The sequence below is a fragment of the Rhea pennata genome, chromosome 5, assembly GCF_028389875.1.
Source record: "Rhea pennata isolate bPtePen1 chromosome 5, bPtePen1.pri, whole genome shotgun sequence".
NCBI classification, from domain to species: domain Eukaryota; kingdom Metazoa; phylum Chordata; class Aves; order Rheiformes; family Rheidae; genus Rhea; species Rhea pennata.
The window spans coordinates 63,499,423-63,515,678 of record NC_084667.1 but is presented as its reverse complement, the minus strand read 5'-3'; the positions used below and the strand labels follow the sequence as shown (position 1 = coordinate 63,515,678).

The window sequence follows — 16,256 nt, the reverse complement described above, 5'->3', positions numbered from 1 at the left end:
TTCTGAGGCAGATTGGGAACCTGCCATATGTAATGAATGATGTTAAGCACAGAGAGCCCCTCTTAGCTGAGTGCTGTCGGTACTGCTAGACAGCAAGGGGTGCGTGTTTTCCCACTGCGGGATATGAAAAAGCAACATCAGTGGGAATGCTAGAACATTTTGAGACCTCTGACTTTATTTTTTAGTGGTGTTTTTGATGTAGGTTTAATTTACATTAGAATTTAGATTTGAGTTTTGGGGTTTTTTTTCACTTAAAAACAAATGTTCATTAAAAGACAACATCTATACAAAATGAATTTAAAGATTTGGAGGGAGATTGTCTATGCTGTCTGCATGACTGCTTAGCTAACTTTGCTATTGCCAAGTTAAAAATCTCTTCCTGTTGGTGATCTTATTACAAATACATTGTTGAGTATAATCAGGAACCCAAACATATTTGAATTATTAACCAGGTAGGCAAATAAAAGTACAAATTTAAAATATAGGCAATGCTTTTTCTTTTGTTGTCTTTCATTTTCTTTTCATTTTTTTTTTCTGAATCTTTATTCATTTCATTTTAAAAGATTCTTCAGATTTGTAGGTTCGTATTTTCTTGGCCCCCTCTCTGCATTGTTTATGCATACACATGCCTTCACTCTTTAGCTTGCAGGAAACTCTGAAAAGCGCAAGTATAATTGACTTTGCCCCCAAACCTGCACTTGAGCTTCATGCACCTTTTCATTGCCTACGAAGCTTCTTTCAGTCGTAGCCAGAGTTCCTACAAAGCCTTTTACGGTGGAGCCTCCAAAGCCTCTTCTTTAGTTTCCCTAACTCATTGCCTTTTGCAGGCAATCACAGAGATCTCCTAGAAAAAGCACTTGGTCTTGTAGCTCAGCCTCGTAGATATCTTCAGCTAACAAACAGGCTTAGGCTCCCTGGGAAGAGATGGCACAGCCGTGTATCCGTAGCTGTGGTGCCAGAGCAGCAACAGTTTGTATCTGTGCCTAGATGCTGTGTGAAGCAGAGGTGACCACGTGGCAGAGTCATATGCAAGCCTATAGGGCCCAAATCAGGTTTTGGTGTTTCGTCCTTGCCTTCCTCTCCCTTTGGCTTACTATTAATATTACATTGTTCATGTGGCAGCTGGAGAGGATGTAATTCGTAGAAAGGACAACAAAACCAGATAGATTTTTTTTCTGACATTCTCACATTTTTCCCCATTTAGTACATTCTGAGCCTTCCAGAGGGGAAACTTTTTTCTTTCCCCTTGCTTGCTGCTTCCTTTTCAGTTGAGCTTCTTTATCTGGGATCAGATACTGGGATCTTCATCTTCCCACTGACACCCTTGCTTAGATAAGGTTGCAGTTTATGTTGCACAGAGGGAGGTAGTTTAGCCAAGCAGTGACAAGATAAGAACAGATCTCTTGATATAAAGTAATGCCAATTTAGTGTCAGAAATGTGGAGGATTCCCGTTTCCATTGGTAATTGTTTTTCACAGCAGTCGCAGACCACTTTTGAGCAAGCTACTTCCAAGTTCTGTACCTTGAGGTTTTGTGGGTTGTTTTTCTAAGTCATGGAATTGAAGACGTGTATTATTGCCACATACCCTCTGCTTTCTTTCCCCAGTTTTGTCTGGAGGTAGCATTTGCTTGCTTCTCTTGGCACTGGTGATAAGAGCATCTAATCTTTATTCTCTGGGAAACGCCACTTGGCAGAAAGCAAACAGTAGATTCCTTGAAACGGAAAATAAGCTCTCTTCCATGTTATTCTTCTCATGAATCAGAGTCTTTAATTAAATTTTTAATGATTTGCTCCAGGCTTCAAAAGTATTATAACCTCCAAGAAGCCAAGCAACTACAATGGGAAATTAATTAGGGTAAGGAGAGCAATGCAACTGTCATTTTAAACTGACTTCTTGAAAGAGGTGGTAACCTTTCTTACTTTAATTTCCCTTTGATTTTTCAGCCCTGTTTCTTGGCGGTCCCTAAACCAGCAGGGTGTAGATAAAGCCCCAGTGACATTCTGGGACAATAATTGCATTTATTGTTTTTCCTCTGCTTTCTAGTCCAAACCATATGTTTCTGCCTTTTAAGATTAGCCCTAGGCTCTGCTCTATCTCCGTTAAGGGCTTGTCTACTTAGGGAAGAGCCTGGGATAGCTAACACAGAGCAGCTATTCTGTATGGGAGGCAGATAGCATGGAAAAAGCACAGCGAGTGGGTGCAGAGTACTGGTTGTATTACAGTTCATTTCAGACCTCGTTTCGGTAAACCACCTCCGCGTAGGCAAGCCATAAGGCTGCCAGCTGTGCATGGCAAGCAGCTGTATGGAATGGCACCAACAAGTTTTTCTGTCAAGTCCTCTTTGCTGTGGCCTAGCTGTCTAGCAGTCAAGTAAATGAGTTTACTTTGTATACAAAGTCTGATGTTTTAGCTAGGTGTATATCTAAATTAACCTCATTTTTAGGATGACATTTATATATTAAAGATGTTGTCTTTACAGATTATAATTAAAAAATGGTCCATCCCTTGTCCTCTACCTCTAAGCAGTGGAGTAGAGAACTTACAGGTAAAGTACATGCTGTTTTGAAGCTCCTTTAGTTTTATTAATACCTGTAATGCTTTCTACACTAACACTTTCAGAATTACTTGTAATTTAAATTCCTTCTCAATCTAGATTTTATTATCTAGAAACTATAAAGTTTCAGATCTCTGGTTTGTGGTCATTCTTTCATTATGTCATTTTTCGTATATATGTTTTACAGATTTCAAATATTACTGGGGAATGTAAAGCAAAGCTCTTCCGTCTTTCCAAAGAGGTAATGTTCTGTATTAACAATAGGCTAACTAAGGTGGGTTGTTTTTAAAGAACGGGGATTTAAACCTTATCCAGGGTAGGCTATTCTTCCATAAAACTTAATTAAAGGCTACTGAAGTATTTCCTATACCTGCTGCTGATGGTTATCCAGTCTCACTCTTTTATATGAAGGTCTGTTGTCACAGCATTTATGAAAACGTTGTGCAGCTATGACCAGTGTTAAGTATAACAGATGCTGTGGTGGCCAGCCTTGTTGTGCGGTCAGGTGACTGCTAGAAGCCAACTTAATATGCCCACAGCTGGAAATCAGTGCTACCTGATTGTATGCATGCAGTCCATTCCTTCCAAGGTAGAACAAGTTTCCTTAAACTATCTGGGTCTAACCTTAGTTTCTTTCTCACCTGAAGCTAATTCTTCAGGCCAAATGCAATCTGGTGCATTGCATTGGATGCCAGATCTGACATTTCATAATTAACGTGACATTTAAATCCTGTCACTGCTCATCAAGGCATGTAGGACAGGAAGTATCATGTAGAACTTGGTAGTCTCAGTGGGGTGAAAAGGAAGTGGTAAAGGAAAGAATAAATTGCTACTCTGTAGCATATTGGAATTTGAGAGGGACGCAGTCAGCCAAATTTGTCTGAGAGAATATAAAATCTGACCCACCTTCATCTCCCCCCTCAACACTCCAGAAAAAGAAAACTTGAACAATGCAAACATAAGGCAGCTGTTATTAACTGATAGATCAAAGGAGAAGTTTTGCTTCCATCAGAAACATCTACTGTGAGATTACAGCCTTTTCCTACCTTTAGTACTTTGTGAAGTCTTGGGACTCATCTGTACTTTTGCCATTTTAGCTTAATCAATTGAAAGTGGCATAGTTTTACTGACCCTGATTATATCAGTTTAAAAATATTTGTTATAGTTTAGCTTATTCCTACTCGAGAATTGAAATAAGCTATGGTAGATGATTCATCTCTTCTGGTACAAGTTTTTGGAATAATTGAGTGGTTATAGTTTTAATTATCTAACTGTCTTAAAACTTTAGATGCCAAAGCATGTTATCTTTTCTGGCTGCTATATCCATTTTTTTTGTGAAAAAGTAATACAAAAATAGTAAAGTCAAGCTAAGGGAATCAATAATTTGACAGGAAGCTATCGATATTAGAATTTTGTTACCATAGAAAATTTCACAAATAATCTACTGACTCTGCAGCAAGTCCTACTCTTTTTTTTTTTTTTTTACTTAGATGCACAGCCTCAATATAGCTAAAAAGAGTCTTACAGCTGTTAGCTCATAGGCATCATGACCTCTACTGATCATGATGTATTAAGCTAGGACCACCATGTAAGGAGATATTAGTTGAAACGGTACAGTTTTGTGGAACAATTCAGAAAACATTCTGCGTTATGGATATGTATCTCTAAGCATTAACATGAAAAGACTTCTACTAACTTCTAAGGCATTGAACTGAATTCTGAATTCCTCCATATAATTTTTTAACCGTCTGTGATAACAAATAGCATGAAAGATGTTTTTCTTCTGTTTTAGAGTGCTTATGCAATACCAACTATGGCCTTCTCTTTTCTCTGCCATACCTCAGTCTTACCCATTTACTGTGAGCTCCAAAGGTAATGTATGGAAATACATGCAACGTTAAAATATAATGATAATATTTCTGCTACATTTCCCTAAATTAACCTTGAATAACTTTTATTTTCAAGTCAGTGCCATCGAACAAGGCAAACAAAGTAGCCTTCATATTTTTGGGATATGTATAGTTTTAGTCTGTGTCAGTACTGGCTTTTCCTCTCTTACAGGAGAGGAAAGTAGCAAATATAATCCCATCACCAATGTCAATACATTGTTCTGGCCATCTGGAAAAAATAAAGGTGATTTGCTAAGGTACTAGTTAATTTTTATTGCTATAACTAAATCTGCATTTGGCCAGGTCAGATTCAGTCCTTTTTGACCCACATTCTGTTCCTGGTTCTGAATATGTATCATGCTGTGTGAATCAAATTTTTGATTTTAAAAAACAACAGATCACCTTGATATGTCTAAATACACTATCAGATGGGGACAATGTTAGTAATCTGCATAAAAAATACATTCTAAATTTAAAATTAAAAATACTTTAAAAAGCTAAATGTTACTGACAGAACAGACCTCAACAAACACTTTATGGCCATAAAATGAGAGGATGCTTTCTTATAAAAGACAATTGACTGTTCTTTTTTTATACCATAGATTGCATTGTGTTCAATGTTCCACAACATAAATTAAACTGCGCTCATTTTTTGTTGGTTTCTTTTTTGTTTTGTTTTTTACATATTAGCCCATCCAAAAGTAGAATGCAGAATGTAACTGTCACAGGAATTGGTCTGAGTTTCCTAATTTACTTTGTATCTGCTTTGTTTGGGTACCTGACTTTTTATGGTAAGTAAATTCTTAAAGTATTCTTTAGAATACAAGCTAATAATAAATGATACTTGATGCATCCTGTATTGTACAGTATTTGTAATAAGTCTTTTTGCTCCCAAGACTTTTTTATTTTACTGAAATCCTCCATAATTCACTTCTGACAGGCATCCATGTGAAGTTATAAAATACCTGGGGTACTTCAGGCTTCTTTATGCACTGATATACTTGGATCCTCTTGAATCTTGGTCCCGTGAAAATAAGAATATACCTAACTTTGCAAAGTATTATAGCCTCATTGACTTCTTAATGTGTAAAATAGGAAAGTTTGACGAGTTTATGCCTAAAAGTTACACGGGCAAGATTCTGTCCCTGAAGTGTAGCTGATGGTCTGTGGATGGTCTGTAAGACTATGTAAGTAGTCTACTGACTGCCACTATATGTTAGAAAGTATAATATTTTCAATTAAAAGTGCAGGTTAGAATGGTCTGTTAGAAAATTTGAGCTCTGATAGTCATTTACTAGTCCAATGAGCTTTAAACCCCTGTTTTAAGGCCATAACTCTACTACTGAAATTCAGCATGCTTACTGAGCCTGTGATATCCCCAGTCCATCTGTGATCTTTAACTAGCATTGAGGTCTTTGCTGTGAGGAATTTGACCCGTGTCCAGAACTAGCACTAGCTATTTCAATGGACTCTGCTGGAAGCAGAGGAAAACAAGTACCATGAATCATCTGATTTAGGAAAACTTCACTTTAATGGTTTGCACAAAGTGAGTTCTTAGGTGAAGGCAATCCAGAGGACTCTTGGGAAGAAAAAAGATAAGGAACATTACAAAATTAAACTAGCTGAATCAGGCAAAGAGTGCAGGTAGTTTTGTGCCTTGACTGTGATGGAGGCCGGTGACAAAAGCCTAGAGAAGAACAGAACAGTGTAAGCTTGGCGTTGGGCTACCTGGCACACTTGCAGTCTTCAGTAATTTGTGGGGCGTGCAATTCCAGAGCCAGAGGTAATGTCTGTTCAACGTAGGTACTGAACCAAGGAGCATTGGTTTTTTGCAGATGTCGGTTTCTGGAAGATGTTGTAGTAATAGTGTTTGATTAAGTAAATATATCTTTTTTACTTACCAGACAGAAAAGTAGGGTTTTTGTCTTTAAATTTATACATATAAATCTTACCCTACCAAATACTACAGACTCCTTTCAGTTGCATTTGCTATAGAGCTTACATAGCCACGTGTTTCAGTACCAAAGTAATGACTATGTTTGAACTCTTTAATACTTTTGGGTGCAGTTTTTTAGCTGAGTTTAAATGTAGATGACTGTCTGCTATTCTTATGTTTGCCAAATGCTCAGAAAGATTTCAGAATTCTTACCTACATAGTGGCCTTTCTTTTTTTTAAAGGTCCATCATAACATTGACAGAAGTAGGTGAGTGTCTATTTCATACAACAATCTTAGTTGTCTTCTATAACATAGCTAGCAGCTGTTTTGTGATATTCTGAATGTTTAGCAGTTTGACAGTATTTTCAGAATCCCATCGTATAACTTTTCTAAGAAATGTCACTTGGTTCTGTGTGTCCTGCTTTATATGTGTGCCCTGGTATGTTTTACACGGATAGAGTGCCTTGTCAAACTGAATTGCTTCTACTTAGTGATCTTAACTGTTTTCTGGAGTGGTATCATACAGATGCTGTCACGTAAATGCATCACAGTCGTCTGTGAGGATTCTTCTAACACCTTCTGGAAACTCTTCCTTCTTATGAGATGACCATATGCTAACAGCTAGCCAGCTGCATCTGTTAATGACAGAGCAGGAAAGTTTTAAAGGCGTATCTTTTAATAGTGCAGTGCAGCCTGACCTGCCTTTACAAAGCATTCTAACATAGACACTGCTATTCTTTGGGCTGGTTTTGGTGTTCCCTAATTGCTTCTAAATGGTTTATAGGAAAACAGGATTTTGCCACTGTGATAAATTCAGAAGGCAGTCCAGGATAACTACCTGTCTCCAGATGAGATATCAAAATAAATAAATAAATAAATAAAAATGCCAGAAATCATTCTTATTTCTATTCCCTTCACAGTCATGAATTTTTAGGAGCAAGGCCATGTCTTGACTGCAGCGCTTTGTTTTTTCACTGGGAACATTACTGGGTTTCAGCAAGCCTTTCTTTTAGTAGTACTTAGACTCAAGACTCTTGAAACACGTGAACCAACAGCAGATACTTGCAAGGGCTTTTTTCCCCTTGGAAACTTCTACTCCCCTTTCTACCTTTTGCTTGTCTTACTATTTCTTTAAATGGAGAGAGACTGTTCTAAAACACCAGTCCAAGAAAATGTAAAACATTTTATTTTAAATTGAAAACAAAAGAAAGAGTTCCTTCTTTGAAAGAAGACATGTTTCCTTTCTGCAGTTCAAAAGTTTTTCTACTGTTTTCTGTGAATTTGAAACTTAATATAACAATTAAATTTGGGTCCATTCTGAAGCCCCAGACAGCATGGTGCAGCAGATCACTTTCAAGGCTCTGAGTTTTGCTGTCAATTTAGCAGTGGAACTTTTCAGGGTAAAAGGGCAGAAGTCAAAGAAACAAAGGTGAAGGGTGTAGGTGCTGATTCATCACTTTTCCCCCCCACATTTGCTTTCAAATGTATGAAAGTGCATCCCATGATATACAATGGTGTAGTAATTCTACAACAGAATCAGCTTCACAAGGCTAAATATGCCTGTAGTGCAGAGCACGGGAGACTCATTGCTGAAGAAAGCAGCACTCTCATTTGAAAGTGATTGGCCTGGCTGGGTGCGTTGCTGATTTTATTCTGGGAGACGGAGGAATTGACAGCCTTCAGGTGTCGTTGTTTTGCTGCTTATGTCTACTCATCTGCATATGCAGAGAAACCGTAGTCTCAAGTGTCAGTAGTGTTTTGTTTGGTTGTAGGAAATGCAGATAATTTTGCAGAGTCAGTTTATTTCTGATTTTAGTTGAACAAAGAGAATCTGGTGGTGTCTGTTCGAGTCGCACAGAACCAGTTTTACAGCACTATTACCTTGGCTGGAGGTTCTGTATCCTCTGCTCTTTATTCACCAAGGTAGCAGACTGAGCAAAAGTGATACAATTTGTTTCACACTGCTGCAGACTTTTATTTTTTTTCTCTCTCTTCCCCCTCACCCCCAACTATATTTGTCAGAAGGCTTGTTCAGCACCTGCTCCAGACCAAATCCTAGCAGGGACAAGTCTCCTAACTGAATTCTGGCAAGCTACATGCAGGGGTTTTGAGCATGGCGAAGTAAATCTGTAGGTTACAATGTTGCTAACCTGTTGGAGTTGGAAGAATTCTGATACAAAATTTAAATGGTTCAGATACTTGTTGTTGTTGTTGTTCTTTGACCTAATAAAATGGAACTAGTACTTTTGAGATGAAGTTTATCTAAAAAATTACCTTAAATGTTGTTTATGTGGATGTTCAGTTTCAATAGTTCAGGACTCTTAAAACATCAGCCTGCAAACCATTAGAACTTACCTCCTCATCCTCTGATTTTTTTAGCGTTACTAGAAGTTTTAAGCCCTTTGCCAAATATCAGTAAATCTAGTAGCCCAGACTTCCACCAGATCCACGTTCTAATCTATGAATAATGCTTTTTGTTACCTAACTATTAAAATATGCCTGTAGAAAAGGTTTGAGGCTTGTGGGTACTAATACTTGTATATTTTCTTAAGTTCTTTCTGAGACATTTTCAAGAGTTTTCTAGAATTTACCTCCATTTTTTCTTGATCCTTTCAGGCCACTAAAAGTTGTCTTTTTTTCTTAAAGCCTAGCTTACATGGTGAAGTCCAGGTAAGATTTAATATAACACTACCTCACTAGTGGATTGGATAAGTTTTACAGCATACCTCTACAAGCTTGGAATATTTTTCTTTCTAATCCTTTCTCTTCCATATGTGTATCTTCTCTCTTGATACCTTTGGCTTCAACAAAGGCTGCGGTTTACTTCTTGAAGTTCTTTCAGTTTCCTTTAGATTACATATTAGGTAGAACGGATATACCACCAGTTCTGCCAACATGATGCTTATATGCACTCCCTTACACTCTGCATTAGTCATAAGCAAAATTTTCAGTTTCAATATGTTTAATATGTGTAGCTAATTACTTTATTCTTAGTTCTCAAATGATTAACAGTTTATCTTTTGATTTTTTCAGACAAAGTGGGCTCTGAATTACTGCAAGGTTACAGCAGGTACCTGCCACATGATACCGTAATCATGACTGTTAAACTTGCCATACTATTTGCTGTGATTTTGACAGTCCCTCTAATCCATTTCCCAGTAAGTACTTCTAAACCTTTTGAAGATGGCATAAGCAATGGTGTAACACTAATGTTTTGCAGACTGCAATATTTGAGTCACATCTAGTCTTGTGTATCTTATTCACTTGTCAGGTGATTGATCAAAGACCACATATTTGCATATGTTCCATGAAAGCTCCAGAATAACAGCTAACCACTAAGCTAATTTGTGCTTTTGAGACAGATTTCAGATTAAAACTAGCCCACGGTATTGTTTTTAATTTAGAGAATTCAGAACATCTAAAGTTTATTTAGTTTGATTCCTCCCCCCTTCCCCTCCCCCTGCGCCCCTTAATTTGAGTTTTGTTGACTTGTATTTCCATTTCTACATGCACACAGACACACACACAGACTTAAACTCAATTTAAATGTAAATTGAAAACATACACTGACTTATTTCACTATCAAAATTCTGCTTTAGCTTATCAATACCATGGTAGAAGAATTCATTCAGTAATGGGGGAAAAAAAAAAAAAGAGTAAGTTGTGGATCCAAAACTGTGTGTGTGTAAGTTAGATACTGGCTAGCAGTATACTAACATTTGCAAACAAGCACACTTAAAAAGACAAAGCATTATCCCCAAACCTTTTCTTGTCTCTGGAAAATAGGAACTGTTCCTTAAAACTAAGGACCACATGATAAATACTACTTTAATATTTAAGTCAACTCCAGACTACAGAAGGACAGAACTTGATGTAACTATTCTTAGATTGTTTTCTTTTTAATTTAAAATATTCTTTCACATGTTTAATGGTATAGTTTTTCTTAGATTTTTGAAATTGAAATAGGATGAAAATATGTGTATATATATTTATTTACCAATGCAATGTTTTTCATCATGTTTTATAGGCAAGGAAAGCTGTGCTGATGGTATTTTTCTCTCATCTTCCTGTGTCGTGGATTTGCCATATTTTTATCACTTTAACATTGAATACAATTGTTGTTTTGTTTGCAATGTATGTGCCTGACATCAAAAATGTATTTGGAGTAGTTGGTAAGTGTTTTTTTTTTCTTCCAGAAATTTAGTATTATGATATGACTGAAGAAATATACTTCAGTTTTGCTCCAAGTAAAATCTTCCTCTTTTTTTTAAAGGTTCAACCACATCAACGTGTTTGCTTTTTGTATATCCTGGATTGTTTTATCTTAAACTTAGCAGAGAGGACTTAATATCACCACAGAAACTTGGGGTATGCTATTTTTTCCCACATGCTAATTGTATTAAAAATTAGTTTTAATTAGTTACATTTTAATATACTCTGGAGCATATAATGCAAGTGGCAAAGTTGCTCTTTCCACTGCAGTTCAAAAAATCTGTGAGCATTTTCTTCTAACCTTCACGTTAGCTCTGGTCTGCTTTCTTAAAAGACGTTTTTGACTAGCGATGTGTCTATATGCTAGACTGTTGATCTGAATAGATGCTTTTCCATGTAGTTTTCTGATGTTCAAGACTTTGAATTAAATTTCTCCTTGGTGCATTGGTCTGATGACAATGTTAGCTTGGGCAGTGGGGATGAGGCCAAGCTGTATTTGAGTGAAACTGTGTTTGTGCTTGTTTTCTAAGTAAACCTCAAAATTGTTGGATGCTTTTCCTTTATGATTTCCCTGTTGGAATAGTATGCTAAGTTCTAGTGGGAATTTGTGCAGCAGGCTGCTCTTTGCACTGTATCTGTGCTTTTTTGGCATTTTAACCACTGCTTAGCTGTGCAAGCTTATGACAGTGGCTAAAATGTCAGCAAACTGATTATACGTAGACCTTTTGTCATTTGTGTGATTTTTAGGGCTACTGCTGTGTTGACAAAATAAGGAATCTGAAAAAAAAAATGTAATGATGATGCTGTCTCACAATTTAATTTAGTTCCAACAGATTTTGGGCCTTGTTAGAAATCAACAATCTATCTCTTAAGCTGTGGTTTCTTTATTATCATCTAGCTATTAAAATTATTAGGAATCTGTTGTAACTTGAATTATATTTTGAGGAGAATAGAAATTGAGTTTCTCAATTTGTTCAGGAACTTTTATGTAAAAGGATGAATTAAATTTGTAGCAAGCAGGCCAGTGTATGCAGTTTTCAGAAGGATAGTGTGAGCAAAGCAAGTAACCCAGAAAGTTCTCAGTGAAACCTTCCTAGAACAGACGTAGTTTAATGTTACTCTAAGCCGATATCTTTCTAAATATAATTTTCAGTTAGTATTAGAGAAAACAGTTTGTTTGAAGACTTAAATAATTTAAAATGGAAAAGATTTTACAGACACTGTTTAAATCTCTTTCTGCATTTTTTTTGTCTTCAGAGTCATAAGCCTTTGAAATACTTTCTTCAGTAAAACATTAACTTTTGTTTTTCTCTCTTCACAGGCATGTGCATTGGTTATTTTTGGCATTTGTGTTGGTCTTCTCAGTTTAATTTTAATAATTTTCAATTGGATTAATCAGTAAGACACTATCCCCTCTGACTAAACTGGACTGGAGAAAGACAGTAGAACAGAGATGATACCAAAACTGTTGAAGTAAATGCTGGACATTCTAAAGAAAAAAAAAATGACCAAAGCTGGCAATGGAAAAAAACAACCTTCTTTTTTTATTCTATTAATAATGAACCTTCAATTAAACTCAAGTTTAATTTTGAGTCACTCTTCAGTTATTGTACAACTAGTCTTTGCCTTTTTAAAGTACTACTTTTTAATGAGGTAATCATGACAGGTAAAAAGGTCTGAGAATTTCTGCAATCCAAAAATGTTCAAATGCATAGAGTGAACAAAAAATAGAACCTTGAAATAACTTCTGTTTTTTTTTTCTTTTAAAGAGAATGAGATGGACAGATTTGATATCAGTCATGATATGCATATCACACATTATTCCAAATAAAGAAAGACTTCTATTGATTTTTGGTAGAATAAGTTGTAAAACTTCAGCCATTTCATATCAAGAACTTCCTGGTTACAGATGATAACCTTAATTTATCCTTATATGCATCCGGAAGCCAATTGTTTTGGCCCAGTATATAAGGCACATCATGACAGTAGGAAGGTTTACTCTAAGGTTTGTTAATGTTTTTTTCAATACGGCTTTATATCTCAGTGTACTTGAATCATATTGGAGTAATTTTTAAAAAACAGAAGTCTTTCCATGTCTAGCATATAATGTTTTATTAGTGTTAGGAAGTATTTCCATTTTCAGTTGAAAATAGATATATTTCAATTAATGCCTGTTTTTGAATAATACTTGATTTACCTCCATTCTCCTCCCAGGGGAAGACTTTTTCATTTTTCTCTCTCACATTTCCACTAATGTTTCATCTTTGAACTAGATCATAATTTTATTTTATATATTGTTGTGATCAGAGAAGGTTTGGACTTGAAAGACGAAATTTTGAATCTGTTGGCAACAAAGGAAAATTTATGTTTACCAAACCCTAATCTTACCCCAGATCTCTAAACTTTCATATAGCCCTTTATAGACCTTTTTCTGCCTAAATGAAACATGAATGCAATTTTCAACACCAACTGGACTCTGTTAAATATGATATTGGGTGCCCACCACAGAAGTTCTTCATATTAGTAGAACAAAAGCAGTGACTGATGTTGTGGTAAGCTTTTTAAAATTTTGTTACTTTCAGATGGGCTCTAATTTCTTTAAAATGGAAATTGCCTAATCTCTTCAGAGATTTTATGCCCTAAGGAAGTTAGGCCTCCACAGTAATGTCTTGTGTAAAGTTAAGAAATTAGACTTCAGACTCAAACGTTAAGATTTAGAGAGTGGGAAAGTTCTTCATTATTTCCAGATGCGATATTTCTTTTAATTTGGCTTAGCGCTTTTATATCTGAGGAGTAGGACACAAGTGAAACATAGCAAAGTAATACATTTATGTAATACAAAGCAGCTATTAAGCTACATTTAAATAAATCTTCACTTCCATATGGTACACAAGTAGTAAAGTTGTTGGCTATTGCTAGACAATCTTGTTGAAACAGTTCTGTTAATACCTGGATCTATATTTTATCATTTGAGAAGGATAAGATGCCCCAGAGCCTGGCATTTCTAGCTTCTTAATGACAAGAAAACTGAAAAAAACCCAAAACTGAAAATCAGAAATAAGGAATCATAGCTATGTTGTTCCGAAAACTTGTTCTCCTACATAAACTGTCATATTTTCTCATGGAATAAGAGAGACAGCATTTGATTGATTCAAGGATTTATCTTTTTTTACAAAATATTGCTGTGGTAGAAGGTATCTCAGCTTCTTCACTATTGATGATTGTGGAGCAACCTGAAAGTTGGTTGCAACTTGGAAAGCCATGACTGCTAAGTGAGTTCCCTTAATAGAACTCTTCAGCTACCTTTGCTGGTGGCCTGCACAGGATGTTAACTGATGCTGCTCTCCAGATGAGCCACATCATTCCATTTTAATTATTTTAATTCCACATGGATTTGTGAAAGGCTGATTCATGTGCCAACTTTAACATAAAGCAAACTGAATGTACTTGATTCTCAGCTGTGTAATAGGAAAGAACAGAAAATAACCAGAGTTGAGATAACCATCTCTATTTATGAGGTAATGAACCAGGATTTCTGACTCACTCCACTCTCAAGATCCATAAGATGCTTTTCCGTTTTGGTAGATGGCCTGAAGGCGCCCAGGAGGTATCAGTGTGCAGCTATGTACCACTTCAGGATTGCTGCATGCCTTGGGAATAGCCTGCTACTTACTAGTTAAATATAAAAGTAGACTTGTGTGGTGAGGCCTAGAAACTAACCCAGAGGTTGCGTTAGGATCCCCATTCTGCAGGAATTGGTATTCTATATCCTGGAAAAGACTGTGGTTATTTTTATCACAAAGTTTCTAACTGGGATTTCATGACGCAGGATGAGCCATTCTAATAGTTTGTTACTACCAAAAAGAACATTTCCACTCCTGCCAGAAGTTCACAACTGCTGTTGTGGCACCAGCAGTGGCTGTAGGGCAGCACATTTAACTAGCAGAAACCAGTGCAGCTGAGGAGATTCAGCAAGTTATCTGCCAACAAAATGAATGGATTCTACTCAGTTAGGGAATGAGAAAAGTAGGGGAGAGGGAGTGGGGCTGCCTTTTTGAGCAGTGTCATCTGTTAGAACAACTCATGCTGCTCATGAAATCTCACACTCAATCTACTGAAGCCGACTGCTGGAAGCCAGATGTGTGCATGTAGGGGATGCCTCTAACTTGAGATGTGTCTGGCCACCTTTGTTCAAGACTGTTTCTCAGCTCTGCATGGGTATTAATGATTGAGGCTCTCTATTTTGCCTTTCTTCTTGCAGTTCTCCCTGCCTGATAACCAGGTGAAGCCACCTCCCTATCTATGACTACCCTTTAATAGCTGTACTTCACACTCCTTGTTACACGCAGAGGGTTCAACCACTCAGGGTATCTCAGACATCAGCGTAAAAAGCTAAATATTTATCTTAAAAAGTGTACCTTGAAACATAGGAAACTTCATGTGAATGAATTGTAGGGTTTGGGGCAGGAGGGTCAGACACTTAGAAATTAGGAAGCATGTTTGTTAGAAGTGGGATTTTTGTGGAAATTTCCTTGTGTATCATGCTCTTGTGCCTTATGATTGAGTAATGTTTGTAAGATATCACTACAGTTAATTTAGGTATTTTAAGCTCTAAACAGGAAGCTTTAACACTGAAAACTTAGGTTACTTGTAAAGGTGCAGAAGATTGTCAAAGTCTTGCTAATACTCTGTTCTTATACAGATGGTTGGATTTGTGTGCATCATGTTGAAAAATGTGACCAAGAAAATACCTGAAATACAGTGTTGATTCTACAGTTGATTCCTGTAATCCTGTGGAAATCACTGCATTGTCATTTTTAATCCCTAGATGTTACCTAATAGCTAGACTTTTAAATGATTGATACCAGTGTATGAAGTTAATGTTCTGTTAGGATGAATGGAAGCAATTCACACCTCTGCTGGAGCTCTATTATTGTATTTTGTCTGTAGTGCAGAAGGGATAGAAGCATGCTGATTTATAGAATATGTGTTATCTTACATCTGAAAAAGAGTTAGAAATATTGCTACTTTTAAGAAGTTTGTAAGATAAGTAACCTAAAATGTGGGAGGGAGGAGAAGGAGAGAGAACTTATATCTCCAAATTTAGGAAAAAAAGTATGAGCATTTTCCACAATGAAAAAAAAGCAGTAAGAACACTTTTTATCTTTGGAATCTCCCATAGAATAAAAATGTAGTATTTCTGTCTCCTTATACCTCTGCCTGTGTGTCCTGATAACACAAGTAATCTTAAAACTTGTGCTGCTGCCAAATAAATGCACCAAATGGGATCAGATAGAATTGGTCTTTGTCTAGATGGAGTTTTTGGCTGCACCATTTCTGTTGGCCAGTACAAATCCTCTAGGTAGAAGCATTGCACTGGTCTGAAAGGGCTTGTGCTGGGATGACACTAGAAACTAGAACACTAGAAAATGGCAAAAACTTACTGTTTCTTCTTTCTGTTTCGCTTAACAAAAATACTACTACTGATGCATTTCTCTTTTTTTTTTTTGTGGAAACTATAGATGCTTATTTAAAAACACAAATTTACTTTATAGATGTTTACTTAAAACATAAATTTATTTTTACAAAATGTATTTACTTACTGTTCTGTTCAGTATATTGGTATAAGGGTTTCACTATAAAGGTACACGAGAAGTTTTCC

At 36.4% G+C, this 16,256-nt stretch overlaps 1 protein-coding gene across 6 annotated transcripts in view; it reads left to right on the top strand.

Moving 5' to 3' along the window:
• The window catches only part of SLC38A6 (solute carrier family 38 member 6), a 40,276-nt gene extending 28,079 nt beyond the window's left edge, over positions 1–12,197 (top strand). For all 6 annotated transcript variants that reach the window (XM_062577322.1, XM_062577324.1, XM_062577323.1 and 3 more), the window contains 8 exons: positions 2,482–2,547; positions 2,744–2,797; positions 4,349–4,428; positions 5,136–5,236; positions 9,416–9,540; positions 10,410–10,554; positions 10,656–10,750; positions 11,916–12,197. In XM_062577322.1, the coding sequence (XP_062433306.1) occupies positions 2,482–2,547; positions 2,744–2,797; positions 4,349–4,428; positions 5,136–5,236; positions 9,416–9,540; positions 10,410–10,554; positions 10,656–10,750; positions 11,916–11,996 (747 nt within the window). In that variant the 3' untranslated portion in view covers positions 11,997–12,197. The remainder of the gene's footprint in view (positions 1–2,481; positions 2,548–2,743; positions 2,798–4,348; positions 4,429–5,135; positions 5,237–9,415; positions 9,541–10,409; positions 10,555–10,655; positions 10,751–11,915) is intronic.
• Positions 12,198–16,256: the final 4,059 nt, after the last annotated feature.